Below are 16635 nucleotides of genomic sequence, written 5' to 3' on the forward strand. Positions count from 1 at the left end.
CTACCCTTCATAGGGCTTTTGCTAATTTATACTTTCACCATCATCTTAGAAAATTTTAAATAATGAAAAAAAAACTACTATACTAGGTTATGCCCTACTTTATCTATTGATGGGTGTTGACATGAAGGCTTGTCATGAGTCAAAGCAAAAGCAAAGGGCATCTCTCTCAGATCAAGAACAAGATAAGGGCATTTGATCTTACTGCTTTTCTTCAACAGTGTACTACCAGGGCAAGAAAATGAAATAAATGTCATCCACATTGGAAAGGAAGAAATAAAAATATCTCTATTTATAAATGGCATGATCTTATTATATCTAGAAAATCCTCAGGAATCCACTAAAAACTCTTAGAACTAATAAGCAAGTTCATCAAGGTTGCATTTGATATGCAAAAATAAATTATATTTTTATGCACTAGAAATGAACAATCTGAAAATAAAATTAATAAAAAAGTATAATAGCATCAAAAATAATAAAATATTTGGAAACAGATTTAACAAAGTAAGTGCAAATCTTATGCTCAGAAAATTACATTGTTAAAAGAAATGAAAGAGGGCCTGAATAAGTGGAGAGATGGGCAAATCTGTAGAGACAGAATGTGGACTCGTTGTTGCCTAGGACCAGAGAGGAGGACAGTACTGGTGGGGAACGAAGAGTGGCTGCTAATGGATGTGATGTTTCCTTTGTGGGTAATAAACATGTCATCAACTTGATTGTGGTGATGGTTGCACAACTCTGTCAATGTGCTAAAAATCATTGAATTAGGCCCTGACCGGTTGGCTCAGTGGTAGAGCGTCGGCCTGGTGTGCAGGAGTCCCGGGTTCGATTCCTGGCCAGGGCACACAGGAGAAGCGCCCATCTGCTTCTCCACCCATCCTCCTCTCCTTCCTCTCTGTCTCTCTCTTCCCCTCCCGCAGCCAAGGCTCCATTGGAGCAAAGTTTGCCCGGGCGCTGAGGATGGCTCTGTGGCCTCTGCCTCAGGCACTAGAATGGCTCTGATTGTGGCAGAGTGACGCCCCAAGATGGGCAGAGCATCGCCTCCTGGTGGGCGTGCCGGGTGGATCCCGGTCGGCGCATGCGGGAGTCTGTCTGACTGCCTCCCCGTTTCCAACTTCGGAAAAAGAAAAAAAAATCATTGAATTATACAGTTTAAATAGGTGGATTGTGTGTTATGTGAATTCTATCTCGAAAAAGGTGTTATAATAAAAATTGGAAGGCAAAGGTCATGTCCTGGATCTCTTGTAGACCTTGGGGTTTGCAACTGGAGATTAAGAATTCAAACTCTTTTTTTTTTTGTTCTTTGTTTTTTTAATTTTTATTTATTGATTTCAGTGAGAGAGGAAGGGAGAGACAGAGAAAGACAGAAACATGGAGTTGTTCCTGTAGGTGCCCTGTCCGGGCATCAAACTAGCAACCTCTGCGCTTCAGGGTGTTGGTCAAACCAGCTGAGCTATCTGGCCAGGGCGAATTCAAACTCTTTAGTAGCAAACTTTCTAATATTTCTCAAGGAATGAAAGGTATCCCACACACACATGTGATCTTTGAGACTCATGGGTAGTTCTCAAGCTGGTAACCACTCCTGACTCCTTGGTTTCCACATTTTATGATGAACAGCTTTGAAATGCAGGCGGTTCTTAGAAGAAATAAGGAAGTATGTAGAACCACCTACTTTCCAGCCTTACATAGCTGAGTTGCCTATTGGAATTTTCTCTTATATTTCTCATGGAACATGAGCTTTTTCCTCAGGAGCTTGTGCAGGGCAAGAGGACTTGGTAATATTTCAACTGAAACTGCAGGAACTCCTTTGCTGACCTATTCTGGCTGTTTCTAATGTGTCTTGGCTTCTGTTTCCTTGGACCCCATGGGAAATCTTGGCAGAACACCCTGTTATGTGTCAATATGAGTGGCTCTCTCCGCTTCCCTTCACATCGAATTTTCTCTTGGTTGTCACCCTTTAAGCCCTTCTTTCCTCTTCTTGTCTTAAAGAGAGACCTTTCTCTTGTTTCAGAGTCTAACCTCTCTCCACTGTGCTGTAAATCTGATGAAGTCCACTGGGACCTTGCTCTGTTGTTTCTGTTCACTTCTCCGCTCTCTTTATCCCCTTTTGCCATTTGCTTCTTCTACTCTCTGCTAACCTGTTGCTCAAATTTCCTATCATTTTTTTTTTAGAAAACAGTAACAAATGGACAAAAACAAAAAACAAAACAAAACAAAAAAAGAACAACCCCCCCCCCCCCCCAACACCAAAAATTTCCTTCGATCTTTATTTCTTCCTCAATAGGCTTTTTGTTCTTTAGGGCTTTTATTTTTTTTTTCAAAATTACCTTTTGGGAAAAGTCTGTGTGTTTTTCTATTTTCATTGATGTCTACTTCTGATGAAGAGACCAAAGTCAGGATTTTCAGAGCCCCGTGTTAAAATTAAGTCTAGAACATATCATACCTAGAAAAATTCTGGATATGAAAGCGAAATGAGGTTGCAACAGGAGGCGAGCAGAGTTTCGAAAACTGTTTTCCCAGGCATTACGCTAGAAGCCCAGCAACCACAAGCGGACTCACATTCCGGTTGCACAGCCAGATGCAGCCAGAGTGCTACTTGGTGTAAAGCCTAGTTTTCTTTATTCTGTAGACATTGGAGAATGGAGCAGTTTCCTGGAGAGAAGAATAGTGTCTTCAGTGAGAGACAGGGATTCTTCCTTCACAGAACATGCCCCCAAGATACTTGTTGAGATGCTTTTGGGTTTGTGCATTTTTTTTTATTTTATTTTGCACATTAAGGTTTTTGGGATGAGCCAGATGAAAGAGTCTCAGTGACCTTCAGTGCTTACTCTAGTCTGGGACCAGTTAATCCTTCAGTAAGAAGGGAGAAGCATCAGGTAGAGATTATAATCAGAATGAGGTGATCCAGGAATCCATTAATGGACAGAGAGCCCCCTTTTATGACATTGAGTGGGGATGTCAACAGCGAAAGTGATTGATGTCAGAGCAAAGGCTTATCAATTTCAACAGAATCCCCTTAGGGCAGGGGTGTTAGTTTATAAACACATCATAGAGCCCTCTCACAGTAGAAAACTTTATGACGTTATCTATAAAGCTGGTGTCGTGTTCCTCTCAAATACCAGAGCACCATTTAATGAGCAAATTAGCTCGTTTATTGACGGAATGTTTTCCATTTTAGTGTCGAGGAGCCAAAGTCCAGAAATGTTACAATATCTTGGGCAAAGTTCATGGCAATATAGCATTTATGACTGAGTCTGGATCTCCCAATAGACCTGGTCCCTGTCACCATGGTTCCTGATAAACAGCTTTCTCACCTGCATTTGTTATTTAGAGAAGTCTGGACATTGGAGTAAAAGCCTGTATGGAGGATTTAATCCTGGACTTTTTTCTTTTGTCTCAGATTTTATATATAGCTTCGACATGGTTCAGCATTAACCCTTTGAACTGGCAGTGGAAATAGACTTGTGAAGATGAGTTGTAGCACTAAATACAGTGATGTGGGAGAGCTGCCTGCTCACATCTGTACCAGTTCCATGTGTCTGGAAAAGGCCCTTGACATCGAGGAAGAATGACTTGCCCCCTGAAGCTGTAGTGACCATTGCATTAAGGATTTATGTGAAAAGCTGAGCACTGTGTGTTTGCGTATCATAAATTCTCCATAAACGTTAGTTGCTTTTATTATTCTCATGAGCAGCTACTTGCTAATAAGACAGTGGCTGCCAAAAACAGCAGTGTAGCTGCCTTGGCCACTTTCATTTATGCAGCGCATGCTTGCCCAGTGGCACTGTGTATGTTGCTTAGCTCTTTTAAGTCCACTGAGGTCCATAGTGGTATTTCAGTTTTAAGGGTGAGGCTTAGATTAATAACTTCCCAGGGTTTTACAGCTGACTGCTATGGTTTGGTTCCCTTCCCGTTAATTATAATATAATTTTGATGGATACTTTAAAAAAATCTTTTTTTTTTCCCATTGATTTGAGAAAGAAAGAGGAAGAAGGGGGAGAGAAGCATCAACTCACTGTTCTACTTAGTTGTTCCATTTTCCATTGTGCACTCATTAATTGTGCCCTGACCAAATTGAACCCATGTCCTCAGCGCACCAGGGTGATGCTTTATCCCCTGAGCCACCTGGCCAGAGCCTAACCAGCAGAAATACGGGCCAAACAGTTGAGGGCAGTGCAGGCTCTGGTGCACTTCCCTTGCTCCTCAAGCCGTATGAATCAGCAGATCCAATGGTGCTTGAGGAACAAGCATGACCTACCTGCAGATGTCAGCCACCCCTCTTCTCAGCATGATGGACCCCTTTGCTAATACCCATTTTTTTTTTAGTTTGCAGTTAATTTCCCAATGTTGCTTGTTTTGCCCCTTTATGGTCAAGTTTAAGACTTTCTCTGTGTGTCTTGAATCCATGGGTTAGCCTGCTCTTTTAAGTTTGAGTCACCAGTGGTAATGCAGAATCCCAGGGTGTGCCAGAAGGCCAATGGCAGAAACAGTTGAGATGAAAATAGAAGGAGAATGAGTTAGCAAGCGAAAGAAAAAGAAAGGGAAAAGTAAGAAATATATTTCTTAGAGAGTGTGGTGGCTTGGGTACAGAAGAAGGAAGCTGGATTATTTTAATAGGTGTTGAAAGGAAATTTGGTAAAATTCACCATTTTTGCAGCTCAGGGTATTAGTTTCTTGTAGCTGCTGTAACAAGTAGCCACAGACTTGGTGGCTTAAAGTGATAGAAATGGATTTTCTCCCATTTTTAGAGGCCAGAGGTCAGACATCAAGGTGTGCAGGTAAGTCTCCCTCCAGAGGCTCTGGGGGAGAGCCCATTCCTCGATTCTCCTGGCTTCTGTGAGCTGCTGCCATTCCTTGGCATTTCTTGGGCTGTGACTGCATCACTCCAGTCTCTGCCTCCTCTCCACATGGCCTTCCCTGTGTGAGACTAATCTCCCTCTGCCTCTGTTATATGGACACTTATGACGGCATTCAGGACCCAACTGAATAATCCAGGGCAATCTCCTCATCTCAAAATCCTTTATTTGATCACATCAACAAAACCTTTATCATGTAACAGTCATAAGTTCCAAGGATTAGGATATGGGGCATATTTTTGAGAGCCACTGTAAGCCTACATACTGAAATATGAATAGCTAAACTAAGACTTCTACCAAATGCAATCCCAAACCAGCATATTTTCTTAAGGTGAAAAGCTAGAAAGAGTTCTCTCAAAGTCAGGATCAAGTGAAGATGTCTGTAAAAGACCATATCTATTTAATAATTTTTGGACATGGCAGCCAATGAACTCATACAAGAGCATTATGTAAGAGGAATAAATTCTAAAAAGGGGTGTAAAATTAAGGCAAAACCAAGTGGACAGATTAACAGATGGTATTGGGACAACATTTGGGGAAGAGGAAAAAATGTTCTTGCCTTATAAAAATGTAGCAGCTATAAAGTATGCAAAAATTTTAGAGTTTGTTTAATCAGAAAGGGGGGAACCCCAAGCGAGTGAAGATGCTCATGCATCTGTGTGTGTGTGAGTGTGCGTGCTGCAGCACAAACTACAAAAGGGCCAGTGTCTTCTCTTAAGAATAAAGCAACACCCTGACCAGGTGGTGGTGCAGTGGATAGAGCATTGGACTGGGATGCAGAGGACCCAGGTTTGAAACCCTGAGCTTGCCAGCTTGATCGTGGGCTCACCTGGCTTCAGTGAGGGTTCATCAGTTTGAGCGCAGGGTCGCTGGCTTGAGCGTGGGATCATAGACATGACCCCATGGTCACTGGTTTGAAGCCCAGGGTCACTGTCTTCAGCCCAACGTCACTGGCTTGAGCAAGGGGTCACTCACTCTGCTGTAGCCCCCCAGTCAAGGCACATATGAGAAAGCAATCAATGAACAACTAAGGAGCCTCAACAAAGAATTGATGCTACTCATCTCTCTCCCTTCCTGTCTGTCTGTCCCTCTCTCTGTCTCTCTCTCTGTGTTTCTGTCACACACACACACACACACACACACACACACACACACACACACACACACACAGAATAAGAAAAAAACAACAGTAACAATAACCAAATGTAAAAATGAGCCATTGACTTGAACAGGCAGTTTATAGCAAAATAAACACAGATGTCAGTAGACATACAAAAATACTCAGCTTTATTAAATTTTAAAATGTGATTGAAAACAATGAGTTACCCATATTTATTTATTAAATTAACTCAGATGAAAAAGTTTGTTGAATACCAACTGTTGTTGAGGGATTATTCACTTATTCATTTTTTCCTTTTTCCATTAAACGTTTAAGATAGCTTACTTAGGGTGCATAAAATTTATCAATTTAACATTAATTTAAAACAAATGAGACCACCTGTGAAGTAATTTTTTACCAAACAAAAATGCTGAGTTTGAATCTGATTAAGTTCTAACTAATAGAGGAATATGTTAATCAGCAACAAGGGATATAATCAGCAGTGTCCACTGGGAAAATTTCTAGGACAAATGAACGTATTTCTTCAACAAAACAATTGCATGGAGGGGAGGAATGGACATCAATAAATGAAAGAAGAAAAAAAAAAGAAATGAAAGAAGAGCTTGTAGATGAAAAGAGATCTAAGAAACTTCATCAACTAATCATAAAACTTGGACCTAATTTTGATCTTGATTCATACACACTAATTTAAAAATGTTTGCGATATTTGAGTCAATTAGAATTTTGAACATGGAGTTCAGTTAAGAAATTGTTTATGTGTGATAATGTTATGATTATTTTTTAAAATAGTCAATATCTTTTAGAGATATTTGGTAAAATACTTATGAATGAAATGACCTGATGTCCTAGAATGGTAATTTTCAATACTTTTCATCTCATGGCACACAAACTAATTACTAAAGTTCTGTAGCACACCAAAAATACATATATATTTTTGCCAATCTGACAAAAAATTGGTGTAATTTTGATTGATTTACAAAAAAAATAATACTAGTAATTACCTACCCTTTTTGCTCCAAAGTGATTTATTTTTTATTTTTAACAAATCGGGTGCCTATACTTACTTGTAAGGATTTCTGGTATGAAGATTTAACAAATCTGACACCACCTTATTAAGCGATGTGACCAATAAGATACAAATTAATTATATGACCTATATATAATATTTATAGTTCAAGACTGGGCAGTCACACTGGATCACGATTGTTGTGTTGGCTGTTGTCATTTTGTATTTGACAGTCTAAGGAAAAAGAGGTCAGTGCCCCTGACTAGTCAGGTAGTGCATGTTTTAAAAATTATTGCAGTACACCAGTTGAAAATTGCTGTACTAGAAAGTGAGTGGGGTATAAATGAAGCAAAATTGGCCATGAGTCGATATTTGTTGAAGTTGGGGAGTGGGTCTATAGGAATTGATAATAATCATTTCGTTTACTTTCTCATATATTTAATAAAATGTCATCAAAAGCATAGGTAAAAAGAAACAAAACATACTGACTCAGAAATGACTATGGATATGGGGCCCAGTTTGGTCCTAAGATTTTTTAGCCAACCACCCGAGGGAGGAAAGAAGAAGAAACATTCACGTCTTCCACTGGCAGAGATTGATCAAATTATACAGGAGAAGTCAAGTCTTCTTGTTATTGATAACATCCTTTTTTTCCTTGTAAAAGTTAATGAAAGGTATTAGTGAAGGTAATGAAAAGCATCCTTTCAGAGATAAATTTAAGAGCCTGTTTATAAGGTGTACCACACGTGGGTTGATAGCATCATGGTAGGATGCAGCACAATGAAAGAGATTGAATAAAGCTGGGAGGGAGGGACAGTGGCCTCTATACTGATTACACTCGAAGAAGGGATGTAGGTGAACAACTTTCCTCTGTATCCGTTGCTTTGTGTTGACAATGATCAACTCCTGGTGCATCTTATTTCATCCTGTCTCTGTTACCCCGCCCACCCCACCCCCCCACACATTATGTTGAAGGAAATTCGAGAATCATGTTATTTCGTTTGGAGACATGTCAGTATTTATCTCTAAAATATGAATGCTGTTTTCAAACCTAACCAAAACTCAGTGTGCATTTTGAAAAGATCAAACATCAAGAAATTTTTTTTGAAACCTGTTGCCATGTTTATATTAGAGTGACATATTTTAACACTCTTATGACTGACAGAGGAAGGGAGAGAGAGAGAAAGGAAAACATTCATTTGTTGTTCCACTTAGTGGTCCATTCATTGGTTTATTCTTGTATGTGCCCTGACCCAGGATAGAACCCACAACCTTGGTGTTTTAGGATGATACTCTAACTGACTGAGCTAACCAGCCAGGGCTGACTACATTTCCTTTTGATAAACACTCATGAATGAAGTAGTGCATAAATGAGGAAGGAGATAGTACACAGACGGCGGGGATTTCCCATCTAACCACTGCCTGCCTTCTACCTTCGCTCTGGGCTCAGACCGCAACTCAAGGGCACTGGCTGTGATTTGCTTTTAGGTTCTTTCAAGAGCATGTAGCACCAAATTGTTACCATGACAAAACAAATTTCAGCTCTATGCACTCTAAATAAAAGAGCTTTAACCACATGGAGCTGTAGGAAAACCCTCTGAGCGCTTTTGGTCTTTGAAAAGGACCTTTAGGAATGAGTTGTTAGTGTTGCTCTCCACAGGCTGGCTTATGCTCTGTTGACTGTCCAGAGATTCTCTGTTGCCCCTCACTGATTCTTCGGATTCTTCACTTGCATCTTACTGTCTCCAAATGGCCTGACCTTGGCTGCCCCTACTCTTGTGCCCCTTGTGTTTTCTTGCCTGTCTTATTCATTTTCTGCTTCCCTGTCACTCCCAGACCTACAAACTCCCTCCCACCCCCTACCTCTTAGGCTCCATTTGCCTGTTTGAAATCTGCTATGCCCCTCCAGCATCCTATACTTAACACATTTGGGTTTTTTTATAGTGTTTTTATTTTTTAAGTTTTTAAAAAATATTTTATATTTTATTTATTGATTTTTACACAAAGGAGAGAGAAAGAGAGACAGAGAAAGGGCAATAGGAGCAGGAAGCATCAACTCATAGTAGTTGCTTCTCTCATGTGTCTTGACCTGGCTGGCAAGCCCAGGGTTTTGAAGTGGCAACCTCAGCATTCCAGTTCAATACTCCATCCACTGTGCCACGACAGGTTAGGCTACTTAACACATTAATTAGAATTACAATTCCTTCTCTGTCTTCTCCTAGTACTACCTCAACTGTCTTGACTTTCCTTTTTCACTTAATTCTATCTAGGTGTGGAAAAGCCAGATAACTCCACTACTAAGTGCTACTAACTACGACCACCACCTCCTGCTACAGTTATTGCTAACTACAATGTCTACCTCGATGACTAGTAACTACTACTGCTGCTGTGCTTATGATCTTCATACCTCTTATCCAGTAAATTGCCAGAGCCTGTGAATTGTGCCAGTTTATTTCTGAGCTGATTGCTGTGGTCGCTGCCACTTATTTCTTGGGTCTAATGCTTGCTCTGTACATAGGCAGAACATGGAGTGTGGTTGTGAAAGAGATGGGTGACCAGATAGATCAATTAGTATAGGGAAGAAGACATTAAAGGTTTGTCCAGTGAAAGGTGACCGCACAGATGGGGGGGGTGTTTATTGCATGGTTTGTGTTTTGTTGGGTTTTTTTGTTTGTTTGTTTGTTTTTTGGTAGAAGACTTTCGGAGGAGAACATGTTTGAGCTGAATGTGAAGTTGACCAGTGGAGACAGGTGATAAGGACATTCCAGGGAAAATAGGAACAAAGACTGGAAGCTTAAAACACCAAGGTGTGTGTATATGTGGGATTTTGTGTGTGTGTGTGTATCAGAGTCAAAACATCCTATAGCTATTAGATTCATTTTCTTACATTAATTTTTGTTTGAAACATAGAGGACATGGCATGCCACTCCCCTACTGAAGAACAACGACGATGTCTCCTCTTAAATCTGAAATTTAAAAATTATTAGTTACAACCTTTTAATTTCTGGGCAAAATCCCTGTCACAATGGAATTTATATGGGGGAAGTTAGATAATAAACAGGTAAGAAATAAATGCACGAATAAATACAGAAATGCAAAAACAAAGTAATTCGAGACTGTGAGAAAAGATATGGGGACTATAAATGGAAAACGGTCATAGCGATCTATTTTAGACACAGTGGATGTTTTAAACTAAAATGTTGGAGATTCGGTCAAGTTGTACCGGCTTCCTATTGTGTGCTATATGCCAGAATGTGAAAGCTGGCACGTGTTTACAGTGATCCTTAAAGAGCGTGTAGGAAGATCTGGGAAGGTTCTGTGGGGCGTGCAGGAAGGGAGGTGAATTTAGAAGGTCGAGTTCCCGTCCACAAGAGGAGAGTGAGTGGCCCTTTAGGCAGAGGGAACACAAAGGTAAAGTTAAGATTCATCAGCCTCCTTGAAATCAAAATGACTGCACATTTTAAAAGGAGCATTGCAGTGTTTCTTCTCTAAACCTTATGTAACCCCAGAGAAATCTGGCACGCTGGTCGGAGCCTCGGTGGTGGTTGAGATCCAGCGTTTGGGGAACGAACGCGTCTGTGTCCATTTTCACATCATAGCCGGAGAACCAGCATTCTCCCTCCGCTCCCGTCCCTCTGCCCTGCTTCACTAGTGGCGTTGCATCTGATCATTGCAATTTAATAACATAGAATGACACTTCCCTGCCAATTTGCATGCCAGCTAGCTACCCTTGGAACTTAAGCATAGATGCGACTATTAAGGAGAGGGCAGCCAAGGTCTCCAGGCTGCCAGTTCCTTAGCTGGCAACCTCATTCACATTGGGAAACAGATTTTTAAAATAAATTTGGCACTGGAAGCAATTGTCATCCTTTTGTAAAGCTGTGTCAATAATCATAAACCCTCATAATTATGCTCCCCCAACCCTCGGCCAAGTTGACAAACATATCCTCAGGATGCCACCCTCTGTTGACCCTGTGTGGATTCTCGTGCTGTTTGGGTTGGCATAGGAGTGTGGTCTTCTGTTTTATGTAATAAGGCACATGAGAGGAGCCTTTTGTGCTGAGCTTCTCTGAGTGGGTGCTGAGCAAGAGGTCTTATGCACCCCATCATTTTTGTTACAGGCAAAGCTAGTGAACATTTCTGTGGTCTGGTAAATGTTTTCTAACGATGGGCAAGTTTTTTTCCCCCCAGTGCCATTTTGCTTTAGGCCAAGATCATAGTGACCCAGCTTTGGTTTAAGATGAATTTTGCGAGTATATGAGTATGTGGGGGGTGCAGAGGAGGCCCCACAATGTTTTCAGAGAAAACAGGCATGGGTGTGACACAGGCTGATGTCACAGAGTCTTGCATATGCTGTCAGGCCAAGGAGGCTGGTTAACCCTTTGCAGATTGTACCGTAAAAGGCAAAGCTTGCTGAGATCTCTAGAAATGGACAGAATTCTCTTTCTGAGAAGCCTTCTTACTAGCATGTCACATAATATAGAGCCTATGTTTGGATATATATACTTTTTTCATTTTTGCTTTAGAGTATCAGGGGAAAAAGCCGTTTAAAATTATCGGCCACTTAACTTTATTATTCATATTGCTTCCTCATTAACTTTTTATAACACAGTATTAAATGTTACCGTCAGGGGTTGGCAACCTTGCTAGGGGTAACAGATTGCTTTGAAATCAGCACAGCTGGAAACTGACCACATATTGTTTTTCTTTCTTTTAAGAAAAGAAAGAGGCATTTATAGAGAGGCCGAAGAATGCTGTACGGTGCAGAATTGCGTTATAGATTGATTCCTTCAAGACTGGTTAATGATTAATGTCAGGCCTTGCCGTCCAAATGGTCCCACTTCCCTTCTCTCTTCCTGAAGTTGTGGTTTCCCAGGAACAATAAACTCCTGGAGGTTTGCTGCGATCCTCACTTGAGGAGGGGGTGGAGTCTGTTCGGGGCTGTTTCCCTCTGCTGAGCTGTAGCCTGCGAGCTAACGAAAGAATGCCTTCTGTGGGGTTTGCTCCTGCTCGCCCTGCTCGCCCTGCTCGCAGCCTTGCAAACCTCATCAGAGTCACTCCTGCTGGCTCCCCACAGGGCTGTGTTTTCAGTGGTGGGCACGTAAGTGAATGATGGAATGTTGGTGTGTGTGTGTTTGTGATCTTGGTGTCACTGGGTCCACTTTTAAAAATGAAAGTGGGGTCTTTTCTAACTGTGTTATTCAACTAGGTTCTGTTTCTCCTGCAATGACTTTTCTTGCTGCTGTCTGAAGAGAACCTAGGGCCCTTCTTTTCTCAGACCTTGGAGAATTTATTGTTGTTTTGGTAATTTATTCCATTAGTCTCTGTGCCGGAAGGTTTCTCTCTCCTTCCCTCATTTGCTGTTTCTTCATGGAGGTGTGTTGATGGTTTGTGGAGTTACAGTGTGATAATCAATTGCTGTTAATGAATGGCTAATAATTCATTGCTATGGTGTAATAATTCATTGCTATGTTAAAGTTTTGTGGAGGAGACTTTCTCTCTAAATGTGTCTATTATGATGTCTAGCTTGTAAGAGCTGAGTTAGGAATGAAGAGGATAGAGATGTGGGAATAAAGCGTCACTTCTGTTCTGGTTTGCTGATATGGCAACTGGAGAGCCTTTATTAAAGCTAAAGTAGTTTTTACTTACGTGTTTTTTCTTTAGAATGTCAAGGGAATTATCAGGTTGCATCTGTTGGTATTATCTGAATCACTTGTCACCTGTATTGGCATATGTACCTCGCTATCCGGACAAGTTGAATTTGTTATTTATTGCGTGCTAGAATATTTCGTTTTAGAATGCATTCTCCATCTGTTTGAGGCCCATAGATGGGAATTGGTTCGTATATCTAGTACCTGGATTCTCACGATCAGATCTCGCACTTCGTGTTGCTCCTGCTTCACCATGCAGTTTGGTGTGTTGTCTAGAACTGACGGATTTAGAAACCTGTGCTAAATGACCAGCTGCACTGCAGGAGTAAGAGAGTAAATGGTGAGTGTTGAGTCTTAGAGAATGTGTAGATAAGCCTGAATGAGGAGGGAATTGAGGAAACCTGTATAATGAAGGTGGCCCCAAAAAGCTATTTTCTTGACTTTAGACAACTTGGTAGAATTGATCTAGATTTTGGATTTGAATATATGGGGGGGGGGGGGACTCAGTTATACATTGGGCTTTGATATTATGGCCAATTTTGTTTATAAATTTCTTAAGTGACTTACTCATTAATGTGGCTGTACAGATTCTTTCTCTGAATTATTATAATTAACAGCTACCTAGGGCAGTGGTTGGCAAACAGTGGCTCGTGAGCCACATGTGGCTCTTTGGCCCCTTGAGTGTGGCTCTTCCACAAAATACCATGTGCAGGTGCTACCTCGATAAGGAATGTACCTACCTATATAGTTTAAGTTTAAAAAAATTGGCTCTCAAAAGAAATTTCAACCGTTGTACTGTTGATATTTGGCTTTGTTGACTAATGAGTTTGCTGACCACTGACCTAGGGTAATTCATTGCTGTTCCATATGTTACCTCATTCGATTGTCATAACAATCTAATAAGGTAGGTATGTGTTTACATCCTTATTTAACAATTGAAGATATAGAGGGTCAGAGGAAAAGTGACTCTGAGGTCACTATGTGAGTGGAAGAGCCCAATGTAAGCTGCTTCTTAAAAAAATACCCTCAAAATGTCTCTGGCTGGGCGGCTCAGTGAATAAAGTGTCATCCCTGTGCATTGAGGTCACTGGTTCAATCCCCATGCAAGGCATGGATGAGACGCAATTAATGAGGATGCAACTAAATAGAACAACTAAGTGGAACAATGAGTTGCTGCTACTTTCTCTCTCTCCACCCCCCTCAAATCAATAGGAAAACCCCCTCAAAATCTTATACTTCCTCCACCCTTCCCCCGTCATCTCCAAACTTCTTCTATTGTGAAAGAGTGGAGAGAGCTCTGACCTAGGGGTCCAGAGACCTGGATCCCAATTCTGCCTGGGTCATAGCTGACTCTGCAATGATGAGCAGTGCCTAAAGTCATTGGAAGCCATTTTCCAGCCAGCAGGTTCCTTTGCAGTTTCAGAATCTCTACCCAGGACCTTGTCCAGGGCTTGTCAGCTCTGTGGGGCTCACCTGTGGCATACTGGGTAGGTGGGGAAGGAAGTGGAACCTAGGTGTTCTGTCTTGTGGTGCTTTGGCATGAAGAGACACACAGGCTCTCCACAGATGAGGAAGATCCCGGGCCCTTCCACGACAATTGTCTCTGGTCTGTTTCCTGAGTTGGCATTTCTCAGTCTGTTCTTTTTCACTCACCAGCAGAAGTATTGGAGCCAAGCTATCTTGTGGTTTCTGCCCCGGGATGAACACATCAGTTACATGCCCATCTGGCTCCCAAAGAAGTGATAACCTCCTTGCATGAGCCCATCTGTTATCTTAATCCTTTCTGAGATGGAGCAAATGTAAATAAATATTATTCTGTTCTCTTTTGGGTGTTTTAAATCCTGGAAGTTGGCTGAGAATGGGCAGGGCAGATGGTGGGAAAGTATTTTTTATTTTACCTCCATGGTTAACTCTATCAATTGTTCACATGTCAATTTAGACAGTTGTGGGACACTGGGATAAGGGTGACTATGTTTGACTGACATTAAAAACAAAACAAAACTATAACCAGCACTGTTTACCAATACCATCACTGTGTATGAGAGAGAACAGAGAAGGTGGAGTGGCAAATCCTCATCAGGGAGGAAGGCCAGGTCTTCCTCGGTAGAGAGAATTGGCATTCTTACACTGATATTTTCACCTGTGACTGGTGAGGAACTTCATCCGTGCCCACAGACTACATTTGGGGAGCTCTGCTCATCCTGGTGCGTGGGTGCTTTTTCCCTCACAGATTTCCCTGGTCAGGAAGTGGAGTTATCCATGGGGGGCTCAGAGCTACGTTCCTGGGCCAGTCCTTTCCTTCCACTGCCGTCCGTCTCTGCCTCTGTACCGGTGCTGTGATACTACTGACCTTAATTTTATCCTTACGTCTTTCCCCCCAGGTAAGAAGCGAAACCCTGGCCTTAAAATTCCAAAAGAAGCCTTTGAACAACCTCAGACCAGTTCCACGTAAGTTGGCAAGATCATCATCTTCATCCAAACACTCGCACTTTGCAGATTTCTGGGCACTGGGGGATCGTTTTTGGACTGGTGAACAATACCTTGAGTATGGAAATAGTTGTTTGAAGGAAGAGGCCTTTAAAGGGGAAGCCATGTGCTCACTGTTCTGAGACCCGGAATAATCACATGTGTTCAGTCAGTTTAGATTGAATGGGTAGCTTTGATCTCAGGTTATAGGTTGGCTGAAAATTGATTGTCACAAATGCATTTGGCAGATAGGGACATATGTAAGTCCAGAAAGGTCCCTGGATGTGCGCTTTTTGCCTTTTTCCATATACATTTGAGCAAACAAGTAAATCTTTGTGAGAGCCACTACTATAAAACTTGGGTTGAGATGGAAAATAGTATTTGGTGAGAACTCAAGCATCCTGACACCTAAACCCTATCCCACATAAACAGAAGGCAAAATGAGGTAAAGGAATACTTTTTTATTAGCTGAGGCTTTGGCGCAAATCCCCAAGTGCGCTCAAGTCCTGGTGAGGCCGGACACCCTCTCCCTGAGGGTTAGGTTGAGCTTTATTTTTGTTGCCAATGGATTTTCAATCGCTCCAGCACCATTTGTTTAAAAGGCCATCCCTCTTCCAGTTACTTGCTCTTGCTCCTATGTCAAATATTAATTGAGCGTATTGTATGGATCTATTTCTGAGCTCTCGCCTGACCAGGAGGTGGTGTACTGGATAGAGCATCAGACTGGGACGCAGAGGACCCTGGTTTGAAATCCCGAGGTTGCTGGCTCGAGCAAGGGGTCACTCGCTTTGCTGTAGCTCCCCGGTCAAGGCACATATGGGAAAGCAGTCAATGAACAACTAAGGTGCCGCAACAAAGAATTTATGCTTCTCATCTCTCTCCCTTCCTGTCTGTCTGTCTGTCCCTATCTGTCTCTCTTTCTCTGTCTCTCTCTGTCTCTGTCACACACACAGAAAAAAACAACTCATAGTATTTCTGGACTCTCTATTCTGTTCCATTGATCTGTGTGTCTATCCCTTCACGAATATCACACTGTCTTGATCACTGCTGTTATATAGTAGGCCTTAACATTGGCAAAAGTCTTTTCTTCCATTTTGCTTGTCTTTTTCAAAATTATTTTGGCTATTTAGGGCTTTTCTCTTTTCATATAAGTTTTAGAATAAGCTTGTCGATGTCTTCCAATAAACGTGCTGAGATTTTGACAGGAATTATATTTAACCTATAGATCAATTTAGAGAGAATTGACATCTTTTACTACATTGAGTCTTCTAATCCATGACCAAGGTAGATTTCTCTAAGTATTTCAATTATCTTTGATTTTCTTCATCAGTATTCTATAGTTTTCAGCATAAAGATTCTCTGCATTAGGTTTTATTCTAAGTATTTTATTTTAGGGAGGAGCAATTACAAATGGTATTCCATTTTTTTTTTACATTTTTATTTATTCATTTTTTTAGAGAGAGGAGACACAGAGAGAGAAAGAGACAGAGAGAGGAAAGAGATAGAAAGAACAGAGGGAGGAGCAGGAAGCATCAACTC

General features: G+C 41.3%; 1 protein-coding gene across 8 annotated transcripts in view; it reads left to right on the forward strand.

Annotated features, from left to right (window-relative positions):
• Positions 1 to 16635, forward strand: part of MAP2K6 (mitogen-activated protein kinase kinase 6) — a 118553-nt gene that overhangs the window by 57705 nt on the left and 44213 nt on the right. For 7 of the 8 annotated variants that reach the window (XM_066386742.1, XM_066386741.1, XM_066386740.1 and 4 more), the window contains exon 2: positions 15012 to 15078. In XM_066386742.1, coding sequence (XP_066242839.1) covers positions 15012 to 15078 — 67 coding nt within the window. Of the gene's footprint in view, positions 1 to 11853; positions 12081 to 15011; positions 15079 to 16635 lie in introns of those variants that run through there. The other variant, XM_066386743.1, reaches the window with a different exon arrangement.

This window comes from Saccopteryx leptura, chromosome 5 (genome assembly GCF_036850995.1).
Source record: "Saccopteryx leptura isolate mSacLep1 chromosome 5, mSacLep1_pri_phased_curated, whole genome shotgun sequence".
Lineage (NCBI taxonomy): Eukaryota > Metazoa > Chordata > Mammalia > Chiroptera > Emballonuridae > Saccopteryx > Saccopteryx leptura.